This window comes from Zophobas morio, unplaced genomic scaffold (genome assembly GCF_036711695.1).
Source record: "Zophobas morio isolate AGI-343-1 ecotype UQ-CSIRO unplaced genomic scaffold, CSIRO_AGI_Zmor_V1 ptg000014l, whole genome shotgun sequence".
NCBI lineage: Eukaryota > Metazoa > Arthropoda > Insecta > Coleoptera > Tenebrionidae > Zophobas > Zophobas morio.
The window spans coordinates 2633543-2649728 of NW_026972119.1; the positions used below are offsets into that span (position 1 = coordinate 2633543).

General features: G+C 31.7%; 1 protein-coding gene and 1 long non-coding RNA gene across 2 annotated transcripts; one reads left to right on the plus strand and one right to left on the minus strand.

The window, feature by feature from the left end:
• The first annotated feature begins 513 nt into the window (after nucleotides 1-513).
• On the plus strand, nucleotides 514-9908 carry LOC135129182 (uncharacterized). Its single transcript, XM_064056296.1, has 11 exons — nucleotides 514-615; nucleotides 675-768; nucleotides 1048-1307; nucleotides 1365-1575; nucleotides 6282-6565; nucleotides 6626-6749; nucleotides 6801-7015; nucleotides 7069-7261; nucleotides 7313-7485; nucleotides 8795-9056; nucleotides 9466-9908. Exons 2-11 carry the CDS (start codon nucleotides 693-695, stop codon nucleotides 9771-9773), a joined length of 2106 nt encoding a protein of 701 aa, XP_063912366.1. The 5' UTR covers nucleotides 514-615; nucleotides 675-692; the 3' UTR covers nucleotides 9774-9908.
• A 4355-nt stretch (nucleotides 9909-14263) lies between these two features.
• On the minus strand, nucleotides 14264-15853 carry LOC135128938 (uncharacterized). Its single transcript, XR_010280475.1, has 3 exons — nucleotides 15425-15853; nucleotides 15024-15368; nucleotides 14264-14932 (listed from the first exon to the last, which is right to left on the minus strand). It is a non-coding gene; the product is annotated as an uncharacterized LOC135128938 (long non-coding RNA).
• Between the last annotated feature and the right edge of the window lie 333 nt (nucleotides 15854-16186).

Sequence of the window (16186 nt, forward strand, 5' to 3'; positions counted from 1 at the left end):
ATAACAGCACGCCCAAGTTGATGCGAATGGGGCCGAACAAAACAGTAGAAGTTGAAGAGGAATTTTTAATTACAGTTTTATTATATAATTAAAATGTGAATAAATTCGTTGTAAGTCCTTGTCCGACTTGTGACTTCCCAGTGGAAAGAAGTGATTTAATCAGTCTTAACACATTATTTTAAATTAAATTAATCTGGCGTCGAATTAAAATAAATTAACATAACACAGTAAATTACTTATCCATGAAATAGATGTGCTTTTCAAAACGACCCAAGTTATTAATGCACCACAGTTTAGCTGAAGAAAGAAAATCGCACTTCATATTTGTTTTCAAATGAAGTACATAAAAACACACAAAAAATTACAAGTCTAATAAACAGCTGGAAGGGGAAATTGTTTTGACACGTTTTTATTATGTCCTACTGTTAATCACTCCATTATTATTAACATTTTATCTTTATAATATTAATTATTGCGGTTATACAAATTCATATAAACGCAGTTTCGTCAAAAAGACGTTTAATAATGAGATAGCATTTATAGTAGAAAGATAAATAATACCTCACATTTCAATTTAAAAAATCTCAACGCAAGACTTTAATTACAGTTTATTTGGTAATTATGTGTGGTGGCTGTTTTTTATACTTTTACTTTAACCTTAAATTTGGTTCCAGGTAAATGCACAGGAGACAATGAAAAAAATACTACTCTTCACTGCAATTATTTGCTTCGATCAAAATCTTTCGTACAAAGTCATGTTTAATAATGGTGAGTTATCATGAGATTTGTGTTAAAATATACGTCATTTACTAATCTTATTCCTAACTCGGTTTGTATTGTAGTTATCACAAAGCAAACTTTAAAGTAATATTAACATGATATAACTTTATTCGTATATTCCTATAATTTTTTATAAATTATTTGGCAATAACTAATATCACCGTAGTGCTTTTTTAGATGAGCAATTTATTATGCTATTAATAATAATTAACGCTTCGTTTTGTCTTGAGATGTATTGACCCTGTACAACGTGCATATTCATTGCAGGTGGACCTAATGTCACAGATTTGGTAGAATATGTCTTACTAAATGACGACAATCCTTGCTCGCGAAAATGTGTGAAAGAATCTGTACCAATGACCTGTAGATACACTTTTCTTTTGGAATCGTATCATACCTTAAACAAAGCATGTTATGAGTGTCCATTCAAGCAAGACGATTGTTATAGAGAGGACTGCATTCCTGCTGACGGAAACAGAAGATCAGTTGTAGTTGTGAATAGAAAAATGCCTGGACCTAGGGTTGAGGTGCGAAGGAATAATAAAATTGGTAATAATTTTTCTCCACATATATAATTTTTGTAGGTTTGCCTTGGGGATGAAGTGATTATAGATGTAGTTAATCATTTAACAAGCGATAGTACAACCATTCATTGGCACGGTCATCATCAAAAGAATAGTCCGTATATGGATGGCGTACCATTTGTAACACAATGTCCCATTCTTCCAGGAATGACCTTTCGATATCATTTCAACGTCCACAATGCTGGTACCCACTTCTGGCACTCTCATTCAGGTAATATTCTACATATCTCACCTGTTTATAACAAAAAAGTATCCAGTTTTCGTTTTGCGTAAGAATATTTAGTTAAACTAGATTATATGTATGTATCACAGTGCAAATGTGCTTTCTATTTAAAAAAATACAGGTCCTGTTGTTTTATTCACGTTAATGTGATTTTTCTGAAGCTGAAAATTTTAGACATAATATTTTAAGATTTATTAATTTTTACTGTATTGATCTTGTCGGCAAAAAGTAGAAATAGATGTTTTGAGCAATTGTTAAAATGAAATAATCGTTTGTCAAAACAGGATACTTTTTAATGATGATATTTTTTATATAATTCATTGTTCTTGTTGTAAGTGAAAAGCTGAAAAATGAGGCAATTTGTTAAAACGTGTTTAAGTCGAAAAACGAAAAAGGTTTCTTATATGAGTAGTCAAGGATGATTAATAAATTAATTCGGACGTTGCGTAATGTTTTAGGTAAATTTTACATATAAATTAAAAAGTTATACCTAAGTATTTTTTTAAAAAGAAAAAAAATTGGTCTAAAGAGTTTAGACAGTACTTCCCTCGCTGTCGGAAACTTGACGACTGCATGCCTATTGTGTTTTTTTTCTCATTACATTTTTGTAGTGGGAATTTAAAAAAAAATTGCGATGACGTCATCAACATTTTTGCAAGGACACGTATATCAGTTGGGATAGATGTAGTGTAATACTAAGAATAAAATTATTATATTCTAAAATTTTCGGGAAAATGAATTGGGTCGTTTTGAATATTGATTTGTAATAATCAATAAAATAACGAAACAATTTACTCACGTATACGTATCAGAGGCAACTGAAAATCGTGTATGTATAAACATTCTTAATTTAAGATGACAGGCGTAACAGCATACGTGAGAGTTAAACAGAGAAACTGTAAACAAAACGACCATCGGTTTTATTGCTTCGACTTCCGCTTATTATATAAAACATTGGGTTTTATTTTAATTCTTGACGGTGAAATTCACAATTGGTTGATTATAAACATGTCTATTTCACATTCGCGGAACCAAGTGAACGCATAAAACAAATGCAGGTCTGTAATGTTAAAGTCGATGTAAATAAGCGTGCTACCCTTATGTCTCAACCGAGTTTTTCCTTTAACAAATTTTGTGTCTACCAAATTGGGTTGGTTGGGGTGTAATACTAATAATAAGTGTTGCCTTTAATTTAATCAATAAAATAAATTGACTTCATTAATTTTTTTGAACCACCTCTTAAGAAAATCTAAAAAATATGAATGGAATGATATATCACAAGTACAAACTCATCATATTTTTTGCATTTTAGATAGGATTTATTCAGTAAAATTTAAGGGTGACGTCATCAATTTTTTTTAAGGAGGGATGAACAAATACATTTTGAACAAAAGTTTACCATTTTTTTTGAGTCACCCTGCATATGCAAATCCAAAAATATGATTGGAATGATAAATCACAAGTACAGACTCATCATATTTTGTACATTTTAGATACGATTTATTCGGCAAACTTTTGAGCTGACGTCATCAGTTTTTTTGTAGAAGATAACCAAATATATTTTGACTAAAAACTTATTATGCTCTTTATAACCTTAAAACATCTGCAAGATTTCAAAGCATTCGGTTTTGTAGTTCCTGATTAAATCAATAAAATAAATTTACGCATTCATTAATTTTTTTGAGTCACCCTGTATATGCAAATCGAAAAAATTTGAATGGAATGATAAATCACAAGAAGAGACTCACCATATTTTGTACATTTTAGATAGGATTTTTTCAGCAAAATTTTGTGGTGACATCATAAATTTTTTAGGGGGGACGACCAAATACGTTTTGATCAAAAATTTACCATGCTTATGATAATTTTAAAATATCTTCAAGATTTCGAAGCATTCGGTTTTGTAGTTCCTGAGTAAATCAGTAAAATAAATTTACGCTTTCATTTATTTTCTTGAATCACCCTGTATATGCAAATCCAAAAAATATGAATGGAGTGATAGATCACAAGTACAGACTGATCATATTTTGTACATTTTAGATATGATTTATTCGGCAAATTTTCGAGCTGACGTCATCAAGTTTTTGGAGGGGATAAGCAAATATATTTTGACTAAACATTTATTATGCTCTTTATAACCTTAAAACATCTGCAAGATGTCAGAGCATTCCGTTTTGTAGTTCCTGATTAAATCAATAAAATATATTTACGCATTCATTAATTTTTTTGAGTCACTCTGTATATGCAAATCCAAAAAATATCAATGGAGTGATAAATGACAAGTACAGGCTCATCATATTTTGTACATTTTAGATATGATTTATTCGGCAAACTTTCGAGCTGTCATCAAGTTTTTGGAGGGGATAAGCAAATATATTTTGACTAAACATTAATTATGCTCTTTATAGCCTTAAAACATCTGCAACATTTCAAGGCATTCTGGTTAGCAGATTGTTGTTTTATAATTTTGATTTTTTTTCCAAAAATCTGGACGTTTCGGGTGAAAAGTCGATTCAGAGTTGTAAACTACATGTGTAGGACTATGTTATTTTATACAATTGAAAACCCATTTACTATGTACAATTTTGAAGTGACGTCATCGCATTAGTGGTGGGGATGATTAGACGGACTCGATTACAATACTTCCTTTGCTTACGCTCGGGAAGTAAAAACAAACCAAAAACAGGTTAAAGGGTTTGCTACGCTTCACTACATAATCAATGTATTTTATTTATGTTAAATGTGAAGATCCTTTAACAGTAACAACTTTCAGAAAAATATTTTTCAATTTATTCTTTAGTTTTTTCTGCAGCAAAAAAATCCGTCAATTGTTTTAACGTTTTGCAGAAGCAAACAACTTCAAAGGAAATATTTGTTGGCATATTAAACAGTCTGAATCATAAGTAAATTTCAATGGTAAATTTATACAAAAAAGCTGATGTACTTGATACGTATGCCATGTTCACCACTATTTTCTAATATAGAAAGCAGAGAAAAATGCAAAATACAAAGATTTATCAGCATCTTATAATAAGTTAAAAATATCGTCAGTAGAATTTGTTTAAAAAGTAGATCTTCGGTTTATTTTTATTTATAGTTTTTAAAAAAAGCGGGCCTTTTATAACTCAATCTTGTTATGGAAATTTCTGTTTGTCTTAACTGTCGTCCTCCTATTTTTTTTTTCAGTTATTTATCACATTTATCACATATCTGGTTTCATTTAGATGTTTTTTGCTAAGTTTCTACTTTCCTCAAATAATTTTGGATTTTTTAATTGTGCAGGTGTTGGATATTCTTTCCTAATACTTTTATTAAAAGGTGAATGTTAAAATAACTTTTATATTTGTATAAATCTTTTTGTTCGCTTTTCAGTTATAACTTTTTTACTTCCCAACCATAAAATGGAGTGTGTTTTTGTAGAGCATTTTATAACTACTCTTTTTTATATCTAGTCGTCAGTTTTTTGGTAATTTTTCAGTCTTTTCACTGTAGTTTTCTTCATAAAATGTTGCAATGTATGACTGTTTGACTGGAACCATTTTATTTAATCTTTATCTTTAAAACTACGTCCTCTCGTGCGTCCCTTTTGAATTTTATGGTGTAACAGACTCTTTCATCGCCGATTTAATAGTGTATCGATATTTTTAACCTTACGCATAGGGATACATACTGTAAAAAAATAACGAAGTTATCTTTAAATTAATTATTGTAGCTCGTGTGTAAACAAACTTCGACCGATGAGAGTTAATTTCTCAAAATGCATTTGGAATTTTTCGTATAGTTTTTTTTTAACATTTTTGAACCCTTGTGTAGTCAAGAAATATTCCTTAGGATCTGTACAAAATATCTATATAAGCATGTTTTGAGTAAAAAATGTTTATAAAATCACCAAATAAGTGTCTTTTTAATGTTAGTTTTTTCAAACAAAATATCATTTTTTGATCTTTCATTTTTGTAAGCTATTCTCTTGTTAACATGCTCATCACAAAATGCTTTGAATACTGTATTCCGAAGGCTGGTTCGTTTTTACGACTGCATGCTTCTACAATAGGCCTCTGCCGCAAGTAATACAGCGGTCATAAACCATCAAGAGATCAACTGTCTACACTACACACGGCCCTACGCGCCCGTAAACTCTTAAGATGATTTATGACACGGCTATTTACATTTTCAATAGAGTTCCTAATGCTTGCGGTATTTGAGATTGCAGTGCTATAAAAACGAAGTCAGACTGGGATAACTATACAGTTATTCATTCAAAGCCTAAGAAACGAATATTTTCGTGAAGAAAATATATAAATTAAATATTAAAATAGGTACAGTTCCCATTTTTGAAGAGATGTAATTTTTTCCCGTATTTCAGCTAAATTTTAGATAAAATTTTGACTAAAGCATTATTATCGTACACGCGTGATTACACAATGCTTTCATGCTATTTGTAAAGAAAATATTTATTCTTTTTATTTTCACATTATCTCTTATTTATTAATATACAATTTCAAAGAATTACTGTAATTCATTAGGCAAATGCCTTGGTGTTCTCGAGCAATTTTTCGACTGTGCTAATTTTTCATAAAATTTTAAACAATTCTATTATTTTAAAGATTCATTTCATAGATTTGTTTTAGAAATAACTTATAGATTTATTCAATTAATGCCAGTACTAAAAAAAGATTTGTTATATGTTCTTCTAGGATTTCAACGTTCTGATGGTACTTTTGGTCCTTTTATTGTGCGAATACCAGAAGAAGACGATCCACATTCTCTCCTATATGATTATGATCTCCCGAATCATATAATAACAATTCTAGATTGGACTAAAGAGGTCGGAAACGATAAATATATGTCGCATATGCAAAATGACGGCGACAATAAACCTGATACTATTTTGGTTAACGGTATGGGAAGATTTAAACACTTTCAAGATGCAAATGGTACAACGATATTTACACCAACTGCCCGCTTTACTGTCGAACAGGTAGGCGTTACTGCAGGTCGAGTAACTTACGAATAACTAACTATGACAATTTGAAAACAGGGTTACAGATACAGATTTCGGTTAATAAACGCAGGTTTTTTAAACTGTCCAATAGAACTGTCTATCGACAATCATACGCTTACGGTGATCAGCAGCGATGGAAGTGATTTTAATGCCACAGAAGGTAAATATATTTTGAGTGTAGTAATTACATTACAATGATATTCTCTTTTAGTGGAATCCTTGGTTTCTTATGCTGGTGAAAGATTTGATTTTATTGTAAATGCTGATCGACCTAAAGACGTGTATTGGATGCATTTCCGAGGCTTAATGGACTGTGATGAACGCTTTACTAAAGCATATCAGTTGGCTGTGCTCCAGTACAAAGATGTAGAAAAAAAATACCCACTTAGTGAACCTACTTATGATAGTTCCAAAAAGGAAGGAAAAGTAAATAAATAATTTATTCATTGAAACAAGATTAATAGAGAGTGGAATTTTAGCAAATGAATGCTCTGAATAAAGGGACTGAAGCTGATAACTCCAGTTATGTTAGTATGCCACAACTGCATTCATTAGATCAGTGGGACGATAGTCTTCAAGAAAAAGCTGATTTTCAGTATTACGTTTCGTATGATTTTTATAAAATGAATCATCCTGTATTTCATAAAGAAAACACCTATGGGTTCTTTAATGGTAAGTAGGTAATAATATTTAGTTTTAATGTTAGTAACACACTATTTTTAGTTACGGACCCAATGCAGCAAGTCCTAACACCCCAATTAAATTATATTTCGATGAAACTGCAATCCTTCCCACTTCTACCGCAGAGAAATCAAATTGAAGAAAATATGTTGTGCAATGAAACAACAGTACAGGATTGTGAAAACAAGTTCTGTGAATGTACCCATATTGTTAATGTAAGTTTATTGCTATGTTTTCAGTATATTTGTAAAACATGTGGTTCTAATCGTCAATACGTAAAAGTAAAGCAAAATTAAAATATTAAACGAGAGGCCATGCAAGTAAAGCTGCTGAAAATAATGTCATCACGATTATTCATGTTGCTTCATTTGTTGTGTGCTTTAGGATTCTAATCTGACTAGGTTTTTTTATTTTTGGCTGTTATGTTTCCTTGCGAAGTAAAACTGAATTGTTCTGCAATGATCAAAATGTCATGACCTCTTGATGGCAAACTATTGCGGAATAATCCTAATTTGGCAAGTGTGACAGCAATTTATATTACCGTGTAGAAAGGAAAAATTTAATGAGTGCGCGGTTGTGAGGTAAAGCTAGTTTTTTACACGTTGTTTCCAAAAATATGATTAAATATTTTTCTATTCCCATTGTAAATATTATTGTTAATTGTTGGCAAAGATGCAATTGTCTCAATAATTCATTTATAACTAGTTGTGGAATTCAAGTTCAACGTTATTGTCTAGATATTTAATTTTGTTAGTTCTTTTGGAAATCTGGCTCAAATTTTGACATGACTTCTTTAATTTGATTTACTTACCTGTTTAAAACACAATAAAGCTGCATCGAACTATTTATATCATGTGCAATATGGATTTGGAATGTCTTCCAATATTTTGTTCACTGCTTGAGTGACAAAAGTGGATAATATTAAACCAGAATGAAGCACTTTTAAATCCAATCCAACTCTAAAAATACAAGTCACCGAATCAGTGGTCATAAGTATATGTATATTTTTATGCGTATGTAATTATATATGTAGTCATTTTGTATAAAGCGGTTTAGTATTCTTTAAAATATGTTGGTTCTATTTTTCTTCAAAAAAGTTCCTGTTCTTTTACATTAGCTATGTAGTGTTTTAGAACAATTTTTGAACTTCACTAGTATCTCCCGAAAAACACTGTTATTCTTGTTGGTTAGGTACTACACTATTTGCAAAATTATATGTATTGTTTTTATTTTTTTGTTGTTGCTTCCTTTAGACTATGTTTCTATACTTACAACGATGGTACGAATGTTTCTGTCACTTTCTCATCTTTCAATGTTCCTCTTATTCCTACTCATTGCTATTTGTATTTACAACAACAAAAACAACAAATAATAGAGTTATATTATAACTTTAATGCTTTGCGTTTTTTTTTTTGTTTGTATACGCTTGTGACCTTTCTTTGAAAGAATACTGTAAACTTTCCTTGTTTAATAAAAGTCGATAGATGTTTCTTATGCTAAACTTAACACACATTTATGTTTCAGATTCCATTAAATACTGTAGTTGAAATGGTTTTAATAGACAAAGGTTATGCATACGATGCTAACCATCCTTTTCATCTGCATGGTCATTCTTTTCGAGTGGTGGCAATGGAGCGAATAGGAAGTCACGTTAATGCTTCAGATATTCGCAAGATGGATCTTAATGGACAGATTAATCGAAATCTTAAAGATGCGCCTCTGAAGGATACGGTGACTGTTCCTGATGGGGGATTTACAATAATCCGGTTCAAAGCTACAAATCCAGGTAAAATAATAGCTCCAATCGAGTAGTTAATTTCTCCATTATTATCATTTTAAGCAAAACCGAAATTTTTTGGCTGACGTAATCGCATTTATGACATTAATAATAATATTTATTTTAATTTTACAAAATTCTAACCGTTTAGCCAAACCATGTTCTTAAAAATATAAAGAATTATAAGGGATCTAACAAATATAAAAAATGATAAAAATGTATAATACTAAAAATAATTTCCACATATCCTAGCGACTGCTTTCAAAGTTTTTAAAAAAGGTTAAGAAGATATAGTTTTATTATCAAAGTTTACTGATTTCGCTTAAATGAAAAAGATTGCTCAAAAAACCAACACATGTCATTAGAAAATTAGAAAAATAAAAATGCATTTGTGATATAGCTAGCGTTTATTTTTCAGGTTATTGGATATTTCATTGCCACATAGAATTTCACGTAGAGGTCGGTATGTCCTTAGTGTTCAAAATTGGAGAAGACTACGAAATGCCTCCAGTCCCCACTGGTTTTCCTAAATGTGGAGATTACATTCCCAATGTAAATAGTACAAATTTAGACGAGTGTGAAAATGTTGGTACTTTTGGTAGTATTTTAAAGAAATTACTACCAAACGTGTATAAAAATTATTGTCCGCTCCCCAGTAGCGCTAGTTATAAAATCGTTCATTTTAGTTTACTACTAGCCTTTGTACCTCTTGTAATTTTACGGTAATTTATACAGTAAAATTGATGACGAAAATTGTGATATTGCTTCCGATGATAGCATTTAAATTATTATCGTGTATTTTAAAGAGAATCTCTTTTGTATTTAAATAATTAATTTATGTAATAAAAAAATAAGAATAAACGTTTTTTCATTACTTCCTTACTTTTCGAAGGTTATTAAAAACAAGTTCGTAAAGTTCGCAAAAAAGTAACTGCTATTACTTGCATTTTTACTTCCCGATCGTAAGAAGAAGAAATAGGCAATTTTTATTAGACAAAAACTGCTGGACTGACTGTTGTCAAATTATAGGTGTGTTGAACCAATAATTTTATGACGTGCCACATTTTGTCTACTGTTGTTTACGTTTCAATTATTTATGGTTTTTGAATCGCCCTTCTGATTGTTTATTATTATTGTAATTTTTATTGTTGTCTTGTTCTTTGAATACATAATATGAAATTCCTCATGGAGTTGTGAGTTAAATGGTCGCTTTCAAATATTTTTATTGATCAAATTAAGAACGGTTCACCCCATTTTTCCAAGAACTTGATAATGTAGTACTGTTACATTGCACCTATTCAAATTCATATGTGTCCTTGTTAAAATGTTGTTGACGTCATCGCAAACTTTGGTAATGGAAAAACTTACTTGAAGTATCCGCATAGCATGCTTCGTTCACACACATATTTATTTCAACTTATTTTATAATTTTTCGAAAACACTACTTCATCAGGGGCGAGGAACACTTAGATTAATTTGTTTGCTTAATAACACTAGTTTACAAGGTTTTATATCCAAAGAGAAAAATAGTTGAATCTAAAGGATTTGGGTTCGAGAAATTCAAATCTGAAAGCAGAAAAAATCCATCACGTCAGGTTTTTGAGATATTTATATAAACATACCCCGTATTTCTTTTCTTTTATACAACTCTTGTAACTTTTTTATTTTTAAATACATATATATGAACATATAGTTCTTGGAGCAAATTTGTATCATTTTAAAAGATCATTTACGTAAATAAGTAACATGAGTGTCAATTTTTCAAGCTACTAGATTGTCATCAATATTTTATTTAAAATTTTTCAAGTACTGTTTTTAGAATAATTGGTTGCTTTTGATTTTTCTACGGGATGTGATAATAAAAATGTGAGGTTGGCTTCACAAAGATCTTTTACCATGATACAAATTTGCTCAAAGAAATATAGGTTTATCTTTAAGAATAAAGAAGTTACAGGGGTTGTATCAAATAAAAGTAACACCCAGTATATATTATAAACATTATGACTGAAAATTACAAATGATTAACACTAGCGTTTGTTTTATTGACAGTACTGTCAATTTCCGTTATAACAGACCAACAGTAACACATTTTCGTCCCAAAAACCTTGATACCTTCTTTTTAAGCATATTTGAACAGGTCTTCCCGCTTTAGGTACTATAATTTTACTACAAACGTAACAAAACTGATGTGCACTTATTTTGCACGATCTCGAAGACATTTTTTATGCGACAATGGTGCATTAACATAAATCAGTCTAACACTAACGTGAAGGTAAAAGCAAAGTTCATTATTTTGGATTTATGAAAAAACCTGACGTGATACAGATTATCCGTTTTTGGATTTGTTGTCAGTAAGTAATTTGGAAGCAAAAAATATTTTTTTTATTTCTGGATATGAAAAAAAGTTTAAATTTGTAAACTAGTGTAATTATAATCAGTACGACAAAAATGGTAGCTAAGTTTTAATTTTAATTGAATTTAATGCACGGATGGTCCCATTATAAATATAAGATAATGTAAATCATATTTAATTAATTAATTAACATAAATTTGTTAATCTAGTCTTAAAAACTCCTGGCAGAAGACAAAGAGGTGACTATGTTGATTGGCGAATCTGGTTGTCCTGGGGAGTAAGCTGAACTCTCCATAATTGGTTCTGTTGGTAGGATGGGAGGTTGATAAAATTGGAAGTTGGATCGAGTCGATAAGGAGGTATTGTATACAAAACTCACTTGACATACAACTTGTAAAACTTTTATAGACTTAAGCGTCTTAAGGCAATCCACCCTTATAATGGATAAGAACCGCAAGAATTATTACTGTCCATTGTTGCTATAGTGGAGCTGTAAAGTTTTACTAGGTATAGGTATATGAACTGAGTTATTGTCTTCCCAGTTTAAAGTGGTTTTTATGATAGGTCCATTGTGTCGAAGTTGATGATGGAGTAAATCCCTAGCCATAAATAAGAAAGTGGTCGGTTTCTTGCAGGGCCGTATTTTGTTATTCAACTCTTATTGTCCGTCGTGGGGTAATAATGAGGTGATAATGTTTATTATCTTGTCATAAAAACCACTTTAAACTGGGAGTACTATAAGTTATATAATAGTACCCCCTTTGACTTATAAGGGTGGGTTGGCTTAAGCCGCTTAAGTCATAAAAGTTTTACAAGGGGTATGTAAAGTGAATTTTGTATATTGGATGATTTTTTCTCGTATCGAAAGACCGTAGTTGAGTTAATTTATAATTTCCTGCAGCATTTTTAAATCGTGTTGGATTCGGTGGTTTGCCAAGGTGGTAATATTTAATTTGGTTTCAGTTTCATTTTAAGTCCACGTATTCTCAAGTGACATTTTGTACACAGTTAGCCAAATAAATTTGTGTTGAACTCGTTCTATTTTGTTAATATACACAAGGTAATGAGGGTTCCAGATGTTTGAGCAATATTCCAAATGTTGTCTTACAGGGAACAGTACAATTTTTTTATGAAATTAGAGAATTATATACTAAAAAGTCATGAAAACATCTTTTGACAAAACTTAGCATTTTGAGTGATTTACTAACTACAGAATTATGTGGTACAAAGCTTAGTTGTTGTTAAAAAATGATTCCTAAATCTTCCATTTCTGTAATATTTTTAGATTAAATCCACTGATCTGATAATCAAAATTCAAGGGACTTGTTGATTTTGAAAAAGATATTCCATAGCATTTTGTCTGTCTGGAGAAGTTGACAGTCATATATATTATTTACTACTGAGTAAAATTTTAGGTAATCAGCAAACAGTGACCTTGAATGATGAAAGTAATGAAAACAAGGGGGACTCCGGATGTTACTTGATTGAGGTAAGATACATAATTATTTAGACGAACGTATAAAGAACGATTATCTAGATACCCTTTAAATCATTGAAGGAGTGTGCCGTGAATGCCATAAGATTTTAACTTATGTACTAATAACTCGTGGTTAATTCTGTCGAAAGCTTTAGAAAAGTTTTTATGTACATGGAGTAAACCTGTTGTCCATTTTCTAGAGGATCTATTAAAAAATATGAATATGTTAGATTTCGCCCAGTAGTAGTCTCAGTATTTTTTCAAATAATTTAGGAATAGTGTTTAATATGTAAATTATATAAATAATAATAAAAATATAAAATAATACTAATAAATTCAAAGTGACAAAATAAATAATAATTTTCGTTCTGATTGTCATTCTACCTGTTTTAGCGTCTAATTAGTAATTAAAAATCTGGTCAAGAGGGCAGCCTTCTATTTTACTGTTTTTTTTTTCCGTATGTTGTAGTGTTTGTCATCCTGTTCGAGATAGTTATTATTTCGATATCAAACTCAGTGTAGGTAAAGCAGTGGCGGCTGGAGGATCAAAATTTCGGGTCGGCCAAATATTTCGAGTCTACACCTTGTGTTATACAGGGTGCCGCATCCAAGTCTGGATATAGGGAATTAACATGTGAATTGGTTTTTATTTTATAATATCTCCCCAGATCACTTTAAAGCTATTATTGAGTGATGCCTTTGTAGAGGTCGAAGAGGGCTATCGGCCAGTATTTTTTTCAAATCGTTGCATCGCGCTCATTCACTGTAAAAAGGTTTTAAAAATCGTATTTTGAAATTCGCGCCCGATCCGATTTGTCACGAAATGTTCCGTCGCACCGTCGAATTTCGGCGATCGCGTCTTTGGAATATCCATGCAAAATTCAAATGTCAAAGTGAAATTAGAAATTATTCTCAGAAATCAACGAACAACTCAAACTGAATTATTTTATCCAGTGTGATGATTATTGTAGGTCAGTTTAAACGGAATAAATGCACAAACTGTACAAAATATTTTATTAGGTTATGCTATGTTCTACTGCGATTAGATGAAAAAGCGAGGGCCTGCTTGTTTTTCAACGGTTAATTTAATTAGTAGGTAATTTGGGAAATTTTCACACTTTTTTTTCGAATCACTAAAGATTGGAAGTCAATTGGGTTTACATTCGTTAAGCAGGGCTGGAATTTTTGCCACCTGGAAGCATGTTCGTTACAAGAAATTTTTGAGAGAGAAATGTAGAACATTGACTCATCAACATTTTAAAGTATTTTTCTCTATTACGAATGTGTTTTGGGATTCAGAAACTTTTGTGTTACTGTTTTATTTGTTTATTGTGTTAACAACAACAAAAATAAAAATAATATTTCACAAAACAAAGTTACATTTATTTTCAAAGGTGATAAAAAGTAAATAAAATCAGGTGGGCACAACGTTTTCTAGGGATCTTAAAGAGATGGGATAGAAGAGTTTCAAAAAGCATCATGACAAAAAATTGAAGCCCAAGGACTACTTCTCACGTAGGGAGTTTTACGAAGGAATGCTTAAGAGAATCCAGGCTGATGGAGAGTTTTTGAGGAACATTTGTTTTACTGACGAATGTTCATTTGGTCTTAACGGAAGTTATAATCGTCAGAACGATCAAATTTGAGCATAACACAACCCTCACGTGGTCCATGACTATCGTTATTAATGGCGTGCAACTGTCAGTGTCTGACTGGGGCTTCTAGGACATCATGTCATTGCACCTCTTTTAATCGAATCTAGATTGAATGCTCAGAAGTAGGACAATATGCTCGCTCAGCAAATACTTCCTGGGACTCGAAGGGTGAGGCATCTGCAGCAGGTCTTTTACATCCAGGACCAAATCTCCAGCCATATAGCTCGCATAAATGTTCTTTATTTGAACCAGTATTTTCCCGCAATGTTGGAATGGAAAGTTTGCACCGCCCCATTGGTCTGTGCATTCGCGGGATCTAAATCTCTGGGAATTTTTTCTTTTGAGATTTCTTCACGACCATCTGTATTCAAACAATACCAGCTATACAAACAGAGACGCGCTGAAACAAGCAGTCCAACAAATATTGTCTTCAGATTGCAACGCAAATGCTGATCAACAAGCGTAGAAGTTTTGAAGATCGGCTTACTTACTGTACAGCTGCTGAGAGCAGTCTTTTTGAGCAATTCTTGAAAATAGTGCAATACTTCTCCAGATTCGTACAATATTTCATTACTTCATTCATCAACAATTGTTAAGTTTTGTTATTTGTAGTTATCTAAATGGTTCATTAAAAGGTTCTCTTCAAAAGCACCAGCTGTTTTGATGGTAAATCTTATCATCACACAATAAGAAAAGCGGGCCCTCGCTTTTTCATCTAATCGCAGTAGAACATGGCATTTTAATGAGATTTTAGTAATAAAGACTCGACCAGCACCAGCAACATAACCTAATAAAATATTCTGTGCAGCTTGTGCATTTATTCCGTTTAAATTGACCTACAATAATCGACATATTGGATAAAATAATTCAATTTGAGTCGTTCAGTGATTACTGAGTGAGGCAGCGCGAGTACATTCCTAGCTTGAGGGCTCCTAGGACATGTTACAATCCTGCCGATGGGGTTTTGAGGAAGACCAGCTGCTCGAAGTCTTCATCTCGGGCTTTTTGGATGCGGTCTGAGTGTAGTTCGAGATGGCTCGTTTGACGGGGTCGCGCACTATGACGAATGAATGGATCAATTTGTGCATTTATTCCGACTAATTTGTCCTACAATAATCATCACACTGGATAAAATAATTCAGTTTGAGTTGTTCGTTGATTTCTGAGAATAATTTCTAATTTCACTTTGACATTTGAATTTTGCATGGATATTCCAAAGACGCGATCGCCGAACTTCGACGGTGCGACGGAACATTTCGTGACAAATCGGATCGGGCGCGAATTTCAAAATACGATTTTTAAAACCTTTTTACAGTGAATGAGCGCGATGCAACGATTTGAAAAAAATACTGGCCGATAGCCCTCTTCGACCTCCACAAATGCATCACTCAATAATAGCTTTAAAGTGATCTGGGGAGATATCATAAAATAAAAACCAATTCCCATGTTAATTCCCTATATCCAGACTTGGATGCGGCATCCTGTATATTTTCGTAATGTATGGCCGCTACTTGTTAACCACTGACATTTTACGTGCCAGGATGTACAAAATCATCTCGAATGTTTCGACCTCGACTTGTTAAAATAATTTTTATAGGAAATTGACACTGTCAATTTGATTCCAAATACTATTAATCCTTAATTTTACTTGTTC